Source organism: Pinus tabuliformis, chromosome Q (assembly GCF_031772625.1).
Source record: "Pinus tabuliformis cultivar Carrire ecotype Pingquan chromosome Q, CPIR1, whole genome shotgun sequence".
NCBI classification, from domain to species: Eukaryota; Viridiplantae; Streptophyta; class Pinopsida; order Pinales; family Pinaceae; genus Pinus; species Pinus tabuliformis.
Window position 1 is genome coordinate 990,822,081 of NC_142296.1, and position 17,047 is coordinate 990,839,127.

At 34.7% G+C, this 17,047-nt stretch overlaps 1 protein-coding gene across 1 annotated transcript; it reads left to right on the forward strand.

Annotated features, from left to right (window-relative positions):
* Window positions 1–5,751: 5,751 nt before the first annotated feature.
* Window positions 5,752–8,975, forward strand: LOC149222801 (patatin-like protein 6). The gene is made up of 2 exons (XM_089385638.1): window positions 5,752–8,222; window positions 8,306–8,975. Exons 1-2 carry the CDS (start codon window positions 7,128–7,130, stop codon window positions 8,618–8,620), a joined length of 1,410 nt encoding a protein of 469 aa, XP_089241764.1. The 5' UTR covers window positions 5,752–7,127; the 3' UTR covers window positions 8,621–8,975.
* Window positions 8,976–17,047: the final 8,072 nt, after the last annotated feature.

Below are 17,047 nucleotides of genomic sequence, written 5' to 3' on the forward strand. Positions count from 1 at the left end.
TAGAAGCATCAATCGCACATATCAACACAGTATTTTCCCGGGAAAGCATCTCGCTAAAAACCCCAACTATCTGTATATTATATTGATTGAATCATGTAACAATACATAGTACAATACTCATCCCAAGTACTCAGTACTATCTCCTCATGCTACACACAATACAGCTCAGATCGGATCTCCAAATATCCCCCGCTGCTTGCCTGCCTCCACAGCTCAATACCTGCTCAAGAATGAATGAGAATGGTTTACCAAACTCGTATTTAACCTCCAAAGAATCACTCACACTAGGAAAGACGTGAGCAGAGGCTATAATACTTGGTATTGGCCAATTCATTGGCATACTCAATCCCTTTGATTGTGCAAATCATCATGCACAACTATAGTCACAACTGATAGCAATCTGATCCTCTAACACTTGTCCATACTGAACTGAACATGCACTGACATGCAACTGAGTTAACTGATGTATTCTATAGTTGCATTATGAGTTAATAATTAGTTTAACAACTCATCATTAGTCTATTTGCAGTTAGACTAATTACAACTAGTTTAACCAAGTCAATCCGAACACAACTTCATTAACTCTACAATCAACTCCACCAAACTCAACTAATTGAGTTCTAACTGAAGTCATGCATGCAACAACTCAACTGACCCACAAAGAAAGCGTACTTCCTTCTGACAGCTGCATGTGCCACATCTGTAGCTCAAACTGAAGTGCTCCAAGAGAATAAGATCAAGTTTATAGTCCAAATATTATTATGAGACAATAATATTTGACTTTTCTATTTTTGACAGCCAGTCTAAAAATAGACTTTGATCACTCCTGTTGTGATCACTCCTGCTGTGATCACTCCTGTTGTGATCAATCCTGCTGTGGTCACTCCTACTATGATCATCCCTGCTGGGATCCAAAAATAGGACTTGCGCCATAATTTGCCTACGGGCCCACTTAGTGAAGGCGATTCCTTTCCACTAAGCTCCATCATCTTGTTGCATTCTCAACAAGCATTTCTTGTTGCACAGTTTTCAACAATTTCTGCGATATACATGTATTTCTTTGTAAAAGGTTATAAGTTTAAATTTAGAGGGGTAGAGTGTTTTTATAGATTTTAATAAACAACTTGCTATACGGATTGGGTTCATTGTCTCACAAATAAGAGGGTCTTATACACCAATTTGGTATTTGGATTTATCATGACCTTAAAAATTAGATTATTACTATTATCATTATACATGTGATATTACCCACTAACCCATGTCCAAGAAGGGTGGACCCAATGCATAAGATTAAGCATCAAGAATCTCATGTCTAAGATTCATCTAGGATAAAAGGGCTAAGGATTCTTCATATCAATGATGGTGGGGGTGGTGGTGGTGGTTAATGTTTATTAAGATTACATTTGGTATATCAAACCTTAATAAAGGTAAGACATTATTTTGATTTTTAAAAAAAATATTTCCATACTCGAAAAGCATTAATAGAAGTGTTACAAGATCACCATATTTTTGATGAATTAGAAGATTAAGAAGATTGATTTTATTTCAAATATTTTGAAATTGTAATCTAATTTGGTTATACATAGGACATTTTAGGAGAGTGTTTTTCATCTTCAACCCTCTTAGTATCACAATGATTATAAATTCTTTTGACTTGTGACATTTTAAAAATTGTCTAAGACCCAATTTCTTTTTTGTAAGCTCTGAAGTTTCCATTAATATGTTATTAAGATACATGGTTGTCTAGTTCTCCTGCACTAGTTTGCCAATGGGGAAACTAGACTAGCGAATCATGGAAGAATAAAGATTTAATCCAAAATAGTACAAACATAGAATGTTTGTGATAACAATGGTTGTCCAGGAAGATGATAACCATATGACAATACATAATATCTATCTGAGGGCTAGCAAAAAATGAAGGAAAACTAAACGTAACAGATAACTTGTAAATGACCAACACAAAAGAAAATCATCCAAACACTAATCCATGTAGAGAACTTAGGAGGACGTAGAAACATCTATAGGGTCTGTAGGGGTCCCTTGCAAGGCAGGGCCCATGCCATTCTGTAGCAGAGCTTTAATTCTAGCCAACCAGAGGGACATGTCTTTGTGTTCGAGCCCTATTTTGCAGTGCTCCAATTGCAATTCATCAATATGTATAAGGATATCCCTTTTCGCCTCATTGTGTTTCAATAAGACCTTGCCGAGAAAGGATTTCATGTTCCAATACAATTCAATTGTGCATAGATATTGATTTTGGCACCCCCAGATGTGACCTGGGTCTAACACCCACTCGGTCACCAAGGTGAGAATTTCCTTGTCTATGTATTATTCACGATAAGCATGGAATTCCTCATCTACGTGGTCGATCTCCTATTGAATTGGAGCAAGGGCTTGTGCTTAATAGTGTATGGCAGTGTTGTGGATGCAAAGGCAAGCGTTGGCACACTCTTCCACCCTAGAGGAGCCTCTACGACTCCTCTCTCTCTGTCTCAACATGGAGGTAGGGCCACTATAAGAATGTTAAAGTGATAAGGAGAGTAAGGAGCAACACCCGAACGCAGAGAAAGGGAGTATGAGTAGGAGGGAAGGCGAAGCATAAATGAGGCGTTGTAGGGGGAGAGCTAGGAACAAGGCATCTAAGAACCAAAATAGTTCACCAACCCACAAAGCTAAAAACTTGAATAATATGACACATAAACTTATGCAACCAATGAAAATTCACTTTCTAAGAATCATTGTGAACTATATAAACAACCCCCCTTGACTAACATAATATCCTCATAAATTTTTACTAGTGGGAGAAACCAATCAAACCAGGAACCATACAAGCCAATAACATCACTAAGTGAATGAGATACGTGTGTACCTCTATTGATGTGTGAGCTAACAGACTAAGAATAGTGCAAAGTACTCTCAAACCAACTTCCAAGCCCATTGTCTGCCTTCGTTCTGCCTCGAACTTCAAAACACCACCCACTTAAAAGAAAGAGAGGAGGTGATAAGAGTTGAGTGTACCAAGGGCTGAATGAAACATGGAATTCCAGGATGGGCTAAAAAAAAGTAGGGGTGGGGGTGGCCAAATCAGGAGGATCGTGCCAACCACCTCAACAAAGATAGAAACAACTGTACCAGGATGGAATTTCCCACAGAGGCTATCAACATTATTGGAAGGGGGAATTCTTCTAAGACTGCCTCTACATAAATAAGATTAAGGGATAACCAAGCCATATCAATTGACATGCGAGCCTCGAGAAGAATCGATGGGTCAAATGGATCCAACATTAGATGCTTCATTATTCGTAATGAAGCATCTAATGAGCATACAAATGGAGGGTGAGATTGCCATGCTTTCCCCCTCGATTGAGTGGGGTGATGGTGGTGGTTCTATCCCTTCCTGCCCCCATCTATCTTTTAAAACCTCACATGCATCTTTGGATCACCTTAAGATGTCACCCTGATCGAGGGTCAAAACCCCAATTTTATTATAAATCTCATAAAAAAAATTCTTAGTTTAACATTATTATTTTTCTTTTTTATTTTAATATCTTATCTTATAATTTATTAATATTTAAATTCATTTAATATCTTATCTCATAATTTATTAATATTTAAATTCAATCATAAAGCCACCTCAACATTAACAAGTTGTTCTACCATTCTACTACATCTCCCCTTTAACAATAATCACCTCTCATTTTCACAATCACCATCCACTGATGATTTAATGCATAACCAACATAATACAATGATGATTTAATGAATAACCAACATAATACAACATGGTCCAATTATTTCAAGTTAGTGCCAAATGGAGAGTGTTGTGAAAGTAAAATTGGAAGGTGGCATTTTCAAATCCAAGCTAGATGGAGAGTGAAGTTTTGAGTAATATTGGATGGTGACATATCATGAACTCATTCTCTAAGGAAACAAAACACATGAAAAATAAGCATGCTTCTTTGAACAAATGAGGGGAGCTTAGATTCAATCCCATCTTAATATTTGTGTAACATATATATAATATGGTATCCTACAATTTCCAGAAGGAACGTTTGTTAATTTGGTCATTCTTCTACTATTTAAAATAACCCAAAAAGTCAAGGGTGATAATTTCTATGTCTCCATCAAGGTTTCAAAGTATCAAAATTTGTTCCATATGCAGTACAATTGTTAAGTTGTAATGGTAAGTTTGCTTCCAATCACAACATTTTTAAACTTAAAAACTAAGATATACTTCGAAGATATTTATAATGCATTTGTTGATAACCTTACCATACCCTATGCTTCATTAAAATACATGACTACAGTTGTGGCCAGTGCATCATGGGCTCCTCATAAAGTTAGGTAGAAAATCCAATCATTCATGTGATGTACGCAAGGGTTGGTATAGGAGGCCTCTCACTGCTCAACCCCACCTTATTCTTATTTTGTTTTGTATGTACACGTGGACATAAATTTGACACTGGAGGCTCACCTCCAAATGGTCCTAATGGATATGAGAGGGATTGATGGAGAAGGGAATAAAAGAGATCATTAGTCAAAATCACTCCAATAAATTATTAATTTTAATAAATTAAAAGATATAATAATAAAAATAATACTTATTTATTTAATTCTGATTAAAAAAAATTAAAACTATTTTTTTATAGGATAGAGAAATTTATCATAATTTAGTTGTGAAACCAGTTGTGAAGACAATTATCTTTCGCTGTTATTCGTGAATGCCGATTGACTCATTACTGTTATTCAAGGAAAACCATGCCACCTGAAATAACTCACTCGTGGTCTGTAAGGGGGCAAGCTTTCTCTCATTCCAGATGCCTCTAGGTTGAAAACTTATCATAACTCAATTGTCAAATCAACATGACGACAATCATCTTTGGTTGCTATCTGCGCATGTAGGTTGACTCATCATTGTTATTCAAGGAAAACCACACCCACTGGAATAACCGGCTCGTGGTCCATAAGAGGGCAAGCCTTCACTCATGCCAGATGCCTCTCGGTCTTAGGCCGTTAACCTGTTTCCTTACATTTGAGGTTAACCTATTTCCTTACATTTGAGAAAAACGCTCTTAACCAAGCAAAAACAATTTCAAAACATACTCCAAACCCCCTCAATCTAAACCATGGTAATAAATTATCAATTTTCATAATTAAAAAAAAAAATCAATAAAAATAACCCCTTCTAATGGTATACCCCTTATAAAACGAATATTTTGGGAAGGGTTACCTTCACACAATTAATTTCTTCCATGTGGATAACGTGGGAAGACTATGCTGAAAATTATTTAAGGAAATTTTTATTTAAATAAAAAAGAAAAATTAGATAACTTTTACCAAGTATCTACCATCTCCTTAACCAGAGTTAGAAGTCCACTCGAGAGAGGGTTAGTATTTCCATGGCATGGTCAAATGTACGAACGCGGGGGATTGCGGTGAATTACCCGGGCCACGTCGTGCGGCGCAGGGATCTGCACGCTCCCCGCCCGAAGGCCGACCGATCCCGGTATACTAACATTAAAAATTAGACCCAACATCTTATATTTTTAATTAACCCCCTCACCGGACCGGGACAAGCTTCAGTATCGATTCCAGGTACGACAGATGATACTAGACACGTGTGGTCGGTCAACCCTAGGGTTAGAATAACCTGATGGCTTTAACCCTGGGTGACCGACTGAGATTCGTGCGGCGGGTGACCGGCACTTGACTGCATTCAAGGGTGAGTGGTAGAGCCGTAGATACCTAGCAGCACAGTGGCGGAACCGGCGCCGGTGACGCTTTAATTTAATCTCTGAGAGGTAAGAAGCTCCTTCGGCTTTAATGTTGAGCTGTATCGGGGTCGGGTCTGTTCTGGTAAATTAATGGAGCCGTAAAATTTAAGATGCTTCGGAACGGTTTCATAGCAGCTACGTGTAGATTTCATGCCATTGCATTGCGGATCTGCCTGTCTCCTGTGGCCTGGATCTTGGACCGTGAGTATCGGTTCATCTCTATTTGATTATTCCACACACTTTTGGCGCCTTCTATCTGCCTGCCTCTATATAATCCTTTAAGCCCCCGGTCTTCTACATCCCGCTTTACTTCACTTCACTGTTTTCCCAAAATTAGTGGTTTTCTACTCGGCTCGGCGCTTGCTGACGAGCAAGCCCTTTTAGCATTTCTCATTTAAGAATCTGAGCCATTCCAAGCTCTTTCTGCGTTTGCCTTTTAAGCTTCAAGTTCTAAAACATTTGCCTTCTTATGCAATTTTTGAGCCTTTGAAGTGCCTGGAGGCCAAGGAATTTATAGCAGAGCTCTTTATTTAGGAGAGAAGAGAGGCCTACAGTTGCATTGGACATTTAAGTGCAAGTTTCGTTTTCCGATCTTGTATATTGAGGGTTCGAAGCTCCGAAAGGCAGTTGTTGGAGTTTTTTCAAAGGTTCGCTAAGAAATTTTGGTCCTTGTTGTGAATCTTCATTCTTTTTGCTCGCTCAGAAATTTTGGTCCTTGTTGTCAATCTTCATTCTTTTTGCGCTTTGAATGACATTTTTGAGGCTGCCAAGTTACTGAGATTTTCAGTGAAAGAGGAGTCAATCTATTGCAACAAGAGCTGCTTTATATTTTCAGGATCCTTGGCTGGACGTTTTTAGCTGCTCTTCCTCTACTTATTGCTAGCATTAGTGTAGTGACTGACGCTTTCTTTAAGTATTTACGGCGAAAATTCTATTTCCAGTCTCTGTCGTATAGCGGCAGGCAAAGTGCACGACATCTGCCATTTCTGGCGGAACACCTGATTTTATTGTCCGGAGTCTGCAACAGTCCTGTGACCATAGGCATCGCCTCTCCGGTTGCGAGCAAGACTTCATTGCCCTGATCTGCTAAGCTAAAGCTGCTGAATATAAAGAATATGTTCAAAAGAAGTCTGTGATAAGGTGTTGCCATTAAAGGAGAAGAAACAGTTAAATTTCTTCACGGTTGTCGACTGAGAAGAAAGGCGATCCGCGCCTTCTTTAATTAGCTCAACGTTTTGGCTCTTTAAGGATTACAGCTATAAAATTCAAATTTTGAAATTCACGGGACTTGCAAGGGAGGAGCTTTGAATCTTTTAGGTTATAAAAAGGAGGAATTTCTTTTCTTTTTATTCAATGGCTTCCATGTCTCAGAGCGTCGAAGCAGAGGAGATGAACAGGCTCAGCTATGACACGGATAAGCTGCGATGTGAAATCTTCTCAAAGCTGGAGAACAATTGGCTCTTCGGCTACGGCGACCACAAGCTCTGGATTCCGCAGCTGTTACAGGAGCTTGTCGGAAGTCCGCTCCAGCCAATGACACCAGGAAACCAGAAGGCCGCCGTAGGAGGCTCTCTAAGAGGCAAAGTGTGCATTCTGAGCATCGACGGCGGTGGTATGAGAGGAATAATCGCCGCGAGGGCTCTGGCTCACCTGGAAGACGCCCTCCGGCGAAAGTCTGGGAACCCCGACGCCACAATCGCGGACTATTTCGACGTGGCTGCGGGAACCAGCACGGGAGGAATTCTGACAAGCATGCTTTTCTCCAACGACGGCACCGGCCGCCCCCTGTTCAAGGCTGTGGACACATTGACGCTCTTGGCGGAGAAGGGAAAGAAGATCTTTAGCCCCTCGGGGTTTCTAGCCAAGCTCAGGGGCGTGGCCCCGGCCTACTCCACCAAAAGCCTGGAACGCCTGCTCAAGGCCTGCTTCCTCAGGGCCGACGGCAAATCTCTGACTTTAAAAGATACGCTGAAGCCGGTTCTGATCCCCTGCTACGACCTCTCCAGTGCCGGGCCATTTCTCTTTTCCCGTGCTGACGCCTTGGAAACCGAGAATTACGATTTCAAAATGTGGGAGGTTTGCCGTGCCACTTCGGCCACACCGGGGTTCTTCAAGCCCGTCTCCATGACTTCCGTCGACGGCCAAACGGCTTGCACTGCCGTCGACGGTGGGTTAGTGATGAACAACCCTGCCGCCGCAGCCATAACGCATGTGTTGCACAATAAACAAGAATTTCCCTTAGTTAACGGCGTCGACGATCTACTCGTGCTGTCTCTTGGAACGGGCCAGTTCGATCGTACCTACGAACGCGGCCATGTCAGAGGGTGGGGATCCTTCCAGTGGGCTAAGCCCATGATGAAAATCGTCCTCGACGGCGTCTCTGACACAGTCGATCATGTTATCAGCATGGCCTTCGGTGACAACCGTCAGAATTATGTCCGCGTGCAGGTAAATTCATCATAACGACAGCTTTTCTTTCAAATTCACGTCAATTTTAAATCCGTTTTCCTGATATCGTTCTATCTATACAGGCAATGGGGCTCCCGAGCAACACCGTCCCGGAAATGGACGATCCGAGCAGCTGGAATGTGAAGAATTTATTGAAAATATCGGAGGATATGCTGAACCAGAAGAGCTTGGAGACCATTCCCTTCGGCGGCAAGAGACTCCTCTCACAGACCAATGCTGAGCGCCTGGAGTGGTTCGCGGACCAGCTCATTCTGGAGCACAGAAGTCGCGCAATAAGGGAAACCCCTACAGTTGTTCTCAAGCAGAGCCCAGCCACAACTGCCACCACCACCGCTGCTTCTTCTCCTTATCCTTCCTCTTCTTCGTTTTCAGAATAAGCAGAAACAACATGTCGTTGCTCCATCTTGTAATCTGTGCTATTTTTTTGTTCCTGTAATTCAAATTTGGCCTGTATTATAGCCCAAACTAACGAAGAAGAGAATGGATAGATTGTTGAAAGCAGAGAAAGAGAGAGCTTTGTGTCTTGCTACCCAGCTCGGGAAGATTCACTGGCTTATTTGGGACTGCTAAGGTTGTACAGCAAAGAGATCTGACAATGCTCCATTACCAAATCTGTGCTTTACAGATGTTCTTGGCTTCTTTACACAATCTTTATAAGTTTCTTTTTTTAATCATTTCATCTGTAACTGGCATCACTGAAGCAAATCCAACACAATTGATTCCAGATTTCAATGTTTTTTTTACTTGATTCAGATTTCAATGTGTTTTTTGTTTTCTTCATTGGAGTATTTATGGTTCACATGATTTTGTTTGAACGTTCCAGCAGCATCACATGTGTATGTTTGGCGCAGAGTTAAAGTTAAAGGTTCAAATCCCATGCCCTGTAACAGGCGCCAGACGCCAGAAATGCGGACATTGTTGGCATATCCTTCAATGCTAGACATGGAAGTTCAGTGGAAGCCACTTGAATTGTTTAACATCTTAAATATTGATACTAGTGTTATTAAAATATGATTCCATGGAACAATTTAAATTGATGAAAATAGTGCTCGGTCCATATTCTCTTTCTTGAACCAGCTGGGCCACATTTTGCAAGTTGAATGTTAGAACTTTAATAAAATATGTTATAAATTCACAGTTGAAATTCGATTCATGAGGAGTTTAATAATTTGGTTTTAAATTCATTTTAGCATATTAGTCCAACTACATTTAAAGTGTTCACATGTTATTAGTGTAAATAATAACAAGAGATAATTAAATGAACTACATTTAAAGTGTTCACATGTTATTAGTGTAAATAATAACAAGAGATAATTAAATGACCTAGTAAAGAATGAGGAATGGTATGTATTCACATGTTATTAGTGTAAATAGTAACATGAGATAATTAAATGACCTAGTAAAGAATGAGGAATAGTTAGCGGTAATTAATATAAACAGATTGAATCCATATTTAAAAGTTGTGGACCACATAGGATATAGGCGAAAAGTCATTTTGTAAAGCTTTATTTTCAAAAAGCTATAAATATTTTGAATATTTTATAGTAAAGCTTTATTTTTAAAAAGCAAAAATATCATGAAAACATCTTTTGAATATTTTATAGTAAAGCTACATATTTTGAATGTAAGTTCAAAGCATGGAAAAAGTACTCCCCAACAATAGTAGATTGGTATGAGTATGAAGTGATTGGCTTGGTCGGAAAATTCATTATTTTGGGTTTAGTGGGGTTCGCATGGGTTTGAGAGTCCGAGTTTGAAGTGATTTGCTTTGTCGAAAAATTCAATGTTTTGGGTTTAGTGGGTTAACATGGGTTTGAGAGTGTTTTTTTCTGTGGTTTCTAACGGGAATAGGGTGACCATGGAATGATAACGATGATTTTGGTTTAATAATATTATTATTGTGTTTACTTTATGGAAGGAGATTTTGACTATGAAGTTAGTTAACATTGTTCTCTCATAAAAGCTTTTTCTAGAGATGGTACGCTTTTTCTAGAGTTGGTACGGAAGGGTAATAATTTTATGAAAGTTTAGATAATAATTCTTTTATGAAAGTTTAAGGTAATAATTGTTATTTATGATTTTGAGAAAATCTGATCGTTAGTTATTTATGATTTTGAGAAAATCTGATTGTTATTTATGATTTAGAGAAAAATAAATATTATTAGTGGTTTAGAGAAAAATAAATATTATTAGTGGTGTGGAAAGTGTGATTGTTATTTATGAATTTTGAGAAAAATAAATATTATTTGAATTGGGTTTGTAAAAATTATAATTAACTGTGTAAAAGAGGTGTGGAGTTTTGTAATTCTATGTATGGTATAATTATGGTTTTTTTAATGTTTTATATAATTAAGGTTTTTTTTTTTTTAATTTTGTTGATATATATATTCATTTGTTTTTGTCAAATGGCAAGAGCTTTTTGTTACAGAGTCTTTAAGTTTTATTAAAAAATCATTTCTTAGTTTTATTATTTTGATATAGGTTTCAGTTTTAAGGATTTTTAATGTAAATTTTGATTTTTTTTAATCATGTTGAATTAGTAAATATTTTAAATGTAACTATAATACCAAAAATATATCTAAGATTTTGAAGTTTTAGGGTCAAATGTTCTTTCATCATTTTTTTAGATTGTACATAAAGGTAATATTTTTTTAGATGAAAATCTTATTATTAGTTATGAATTAGAGAAAAGTAGACATTATTTGGGTTGGGTTTGTAAAAATTAAAATTAACCCCATGTTAGAGTTGTGGATTCTCATTGATGGATTTGTTATTTTAAAGGGTCTTTTAATTTTGTTTGAGGATAAAAAATATTATGATTTTTGATGACATATATATGTAAAATTGTTTTTGTCACATGACATTAAATCTTTGTTAAAGAAGGATTTTTAAGTTCTGTTGAAAAAGTATTGCTAAGTTTTGTTATGTTGATATAGGTGTAATTTTCAAGGTTTTTTGTTAATGTAAATTTTGATTTTTTTTAATGAGGTTGAATTGGTAATATGTTAAACTAATTGGATGGATTTGTAATTCTATGGTTTGCATAATTAAGGGTCTTTTTATTTTGTTTGAGGATAAAAAAATATTATGATTTTTTATGACATAGATATGTAAATTTGTTTGTCAAATGACATGAACTCTTTGTTAAATAAGTCATTTTAAATTTTGTTAAAAAGGCATTGATAAGTTTTATTATTTTGATATAAGTGTAATTTCCAAGGTTTTTTGTTAATGTAAATTTTGATTTTTTGAAAATCATGTTGAATTGGCAATTTGTTGAACTAATTGTGACAAGGTCATGGTTCAAATATTCTAGATGCAACTATAGCACCAAAAATGTATCTAAAATTTGACCAGGTCTAGGGTCAAATATTCTCTTATAAAAACTTTTTTTTAGATGGTACACAAAGGTAATGCTTTTTTTCTAGATGAAAGTTTAATGTAATTTTTTTTTTTTTTTCAAAGCCTTATTTTTAGTTATGTTTTGGAGAAATGTAGACATTATATTCTCTTAAAAAAACTTTTTTTTAGATGGTACATGAAGGTAATGCTTTTTTCTAGATGAGAGTCTAATGTAATATAAACTTTTTTTTAGATGGTACACAAAGGTAATGCTTTTTTTCTAGATGAAAGTCTAATGTAATATTTTTTTTTAAAGATCAAAGCCTTATTTTTAGTTATGATTTTGAGAAATGTAGACATTATATTCTCTTATAATTTTTTTTTAGATGGTACACAAAGGTAATGTTTTTTTTCTAGATGAAAGTCTAATGTAATATAAACTTTTTTTTAGATGGTACGCAAAGGTAATGCTTTTTTTCTAGATGAAAGTCTAATATAGTATTTTTTTTTTTAAGATCAAAGCCTTAATTTTAGTTATGATTTTGAGAAATGTAGACATTATATTCTCTTATGAAAACTTTTTTTTAGATGGTACACAAAGGTAATGCTTTTTTCTAGATGAAAGTCTAATGCAATATATTTTTTTAGATGGTACACAAAGGTAATGCTTTTTTTCTAGATGAAAGTCTAATGTAATATTTTATTTTTTTTTAAGATCAAAGCCTTATTTTTAGTTATGATTTTGAGAAATGTAGACATTATATTCTCTTATAAAAACTTTTTTTAGATGGTACACAAAGGTAATGCTTTTTTCTAGGTGAGTCTAATGTAATGTTTTTTTTTTTTTAAGATTGCCTTATTTTTAGTTATGATTTTGAGAAATGTAGACATTATTTGTGTCCCGGTTGTAAAAATTACAATTAGCCCCGTTTCAGAGGTCTGGAGTCAAATAGATGGATTTGTAATTTTATGGGTTGCATAATTAAGGGTCTTTTGATTTTGTTTGAGGATAAAAAGTATTATGATTTTTGATGACATATATATGTAACATTCTTTTTGTTAAATGACATGAACTTTTTGTTAAAGAAGTCTTTAAGTTTTATTGAAAAAATATTGCTAAGTTTTGTTATTTTTATATGGAGTTGTCTATAATGCGACTTTTTGGAGATTCCGGTGACGAAATCCGGTGGAAGAAATTGAGGTTAAATCTTGATTTGTTGCAGTTAAAATGGTTTTTTAACTGCATATTTGGATTCAGCACCCTCGAAAACCTCTTGGACGTTTTCATTGTACAGAAACTAACTATCAAACTTGCGATTCCAATAAATTCCTGCCGGATTTCGACCAAAAAAACCCGCCAAAAAAGCTTTCAAAAAGTCGCGTTATAGACAACTGCTTTTTATATAGGTGTAATTTTCAAAGCTTTTTTAATGTAAATTTTGAATCATTTTTTTTTAAAATCTTGTTGAATCTAGGGTCAAATATTTCAGTTGTCACTATAACACCAAAAGTATATCCAAAAATTTGACTAGATGTAGGGTCAAATGTTCTAGTTGCCACTATAACACTAAAAGTATATCCAACCTTCCAGAAACCATATATACCAATAACTTATGATTTAACTAGAGTTAAGACGTGGAATGCTTAATCTTTGAGCCTTATCTCAAAAAAACTAACATTTCCCTTAAAATTGTATGGGAGTAAATGATTTTTTTATTATCATTTTATCATTTTCTAAACATATCTCAACTCCACCAATTAATAAGTTAATTTGCCAATATATATAAAGTGGAAAAAATAATATTTTAAATCCTTTGATGAAATTCATTTCACGTGGGCACATCACCATTGACCATGAACTCACATATCCCATTCTATTAGGTAGGGAGTTTCATGTATTCGTTTGATATTTAAAAATAAATTTACATTCACATCTCATAGATTCACTTTCTTCACCACTCAACCAACATTCCTCTGGTGGAGGTCCCACCTTTAGAATCGGAACCACCCTACGTCTCATTCAAATATTTAATATTTGTATCATATCATTCAATGCTTTACGTGCATGTAATTTATCTAACATCGCTTTCGTCTCACCAAAGCAAAGCTCAGCTTTCCAATTTTACATCTTATAAAGTGACTAACAATTTAGCACATTATATGACAATCATATATTCACCATTATTTATTATTTACACTTGCAATTTGATCACTTAATACGAGATGTACTGAATTTATACATTTTTTTTTTATAATTTTTTTATTTTATTTATGTATCGTATTAATATAATCATATTAAAAATTTAATCATATTAAAAATACTAATATGATTGATATAGTCAAAGATTTTATAAATATAACAAAAAAAATTATTGCAACATCAAGAATCTTTTATTAATATATTCACCTTATTAACCATTTAAAAAAAGTTATGGGTTAACTTTAACTTAAAAAAAAAAACATCTTATTATAAAATGGGTCAAATTTGTCTAGATGTAAATGAATGTTATAAATAATAATGAGGAACTTATCATGAAGGAACTTATTAGAGTTGGAATAATCTCAAATCCCTAGGAAAATAGTGGGTGGGATCCAATATTCTAATTTTTTTAATTTATTAAAAGTAATGGACCATTTTGCTAGATAAAATTTGTTTATATAAAAATGAATGTTATAAATAATAATGAGAAACTTATTAGAATTGGATGGTGAGTGAGATCCACGAATCTAATTTTTTTAATTTATTAAAAGTAATGGACCATTTTGCTAGATAAATTTCGCTTATATATAAATGAATGTTATAAATAATAATGAGGAACTTATTATAATTGGAATAATTGTAATGGACAATTTTGCTAGATAAACTTTGCTTATATATAAATGAATGGTATAAATAATAATGAGGAACTTATTATAATTGGAATAATTGTAATGGACCATTTTGCTATATAAAATTTGCTTATATATAAACTTATAGAATTGGAATAATCTCAAATCTCTAGGAAATTGGTGGGTGCGATCCAAGAATCTAATTTTTTTTTTTTTTTTTAAGTAATGAACCATTTTGCTAGATAAAATTTGCTTATATATAAATGAATGTTATAAACAATAATGAAGAACTTATTAGAATTGGAAGGTGGGTGAGATCCACAAATCTAATTTTTTTTTTTTAAGTAATTGACCATTTTGTTAGATAAAATTTGCTTATATATAAATGAATGTTATAAATAATAATGAGGAACTTATTATAATTGGAATAATTGTAATGGACCATTTTGCTATATAAAATTTGCTTATATATAAACTTATAGAATTGGAATAATCTCAAATCTTTAGGAAATTGGTGGATGGGGAGCCACGTGGCATGAATATTTTTTTTTAAATTTATTAAAAGGTAATGCAACCTAACAAACTCTGTAATACACTACAATTGTTGGAACAAATCTAATTTTTTAAATTTATTAAAAGTAATGGACCATTTTGCTAAATAGAATTTGCTTTATATATAAATGAATGTTATAAATAATAATGAGGAATTTATTATGGAAGAACTTATTAGAATTGGAATAATATCAAGTCCATAGGAAATTGGTGGGCAAAGGAGCCACTGGGCACAAATCTAATTTTTTAAATTTATTAAAAGTCAATGTAACCTCTGTAATATACTACATCCATAAGCATTAAGATTAAACATATGCTCCATAATATACTACATCCATAAGCATTAAGATTAAGAATATGCTCCGTAATATACTACATCCATAAGCATTAAGATTAAGCATATGCCGAGCATATTCCCTTGAGAATCAATATAGGCCCTCAATTAAAAAAAAGGTCAACAAATCTTCATCCACCATAAGTTGAAATAATAAGCCTTTGTCAATTAGCAGACATAGCATTAACAAATTAACAAATAATGAAGTGAGTATAGGAAGCATTAACAAGTAATGAAGTGAGTGTAGGAAGCACGGGGAAGTTGTAGTTTTGTCATTAAAATTCAATGCAACCTAACAAACTCTATAATGCACTATAGCCATTGATAAGCATTAAGACTAAGCATATGCTGAGCATATTCCTTTGAGAATCAATATAGACCCTCAATTGAAAAAAATAAAAAAAGTCAACAGATCCTCATCTACCTTAAGTTGAAATAACAAGCCTTCGACAATTAACAGACATGGGATTAACAAATTAACAAGTAATGAAGAGAGTGTAAGAAACACGGGGAAGTTGTAGATTCATCATAATAATAAGAATGATATTCGGGTTATATATATATATATAGTGTGTGTGTGTGTGTGAAGTTTAAAATTTTATTTATCATTCTGAGATTTTTTATAGGCATGCCGAGGGAAAACTAGATTAACATCAATGATTTAATCTTTTTGCTAACAAAATTTTGAAAATAGAGTATAAGCCAAAATATACATATATATATTTGTCCAAAAACGAATGGCTAGGTGTTAGATATCCTAAGTAGACTAAAATACTAGATATAAAATAAAATTGCTAGGAAACTAGAAAATCATGAAGAAGGTGTAGAATCTGAGAACCAACTATATTGACTCCTTTCCCTATTGATTCAGAATTCTTAGATCAATGGGACGCACACAGGTGCTTCTATTTTCCCTAGTATGCAGTTCAGATCCTTCACTTCGAGTTGGAGCTCATCCATCAACAACAATTTTTTTTGTCTAGCTACACTCTCCTCAATAGTGAAATTCATAATGCCAATATAATCAATAGTTTGAAGATATTGATTTTGTCTTCCTTGCATGTTTCTTATATTTGAGATCCATGCCACAATGTCCATAATGATCTCAAACTATGAGAGGCAACCCCTCTCCCTTGCAATTTCTTACTTAGCATAATTCAACATCCTCTAGATAAAAATTGAAGTTTTCCATTGATAATTTTGAGTCGAATACTACGCTTAGAGGAAAACCCTTGAGCCACCCCTTGTTGCATAGTACATGATACACCTACAACATCAGGCTCTTTGGTGAGGCATCATGCTAGTAGGAGGACGGAAGTGAAACTTAGAGCTATGCAACTCTCCCTAGAAAAGGCTAATAATTAGATGATAAGAGAGATAACTAGGAACTATGCAATTTGTTGGCATTATGATGCATGTGTTGTACTTGATGGCAACCCACTCATAGAAGATCATCTCACTTATATACATACAGATGATGTGACATAATACATAGATGCAGGACAGTTCAAAGGAATCAAATGGCAAGTTCTTAGTAAGCTTTGCCATCAAGTCCAAAGGGGGAGATTGTTGGCATTATGGCTAAAGTGTTGTCCTTGATGGCAACCCATACAGGTGATAGATCACAGTACTTCAGGTCAGTAGCAGAGATTGATGATCAGCTCTCAAATATTGAAGAAAATAAGGGGTACGTAGGTACACCGTACAAAAGATGCGTACACGCAGGCATGTCTTAGATAAACTGCGT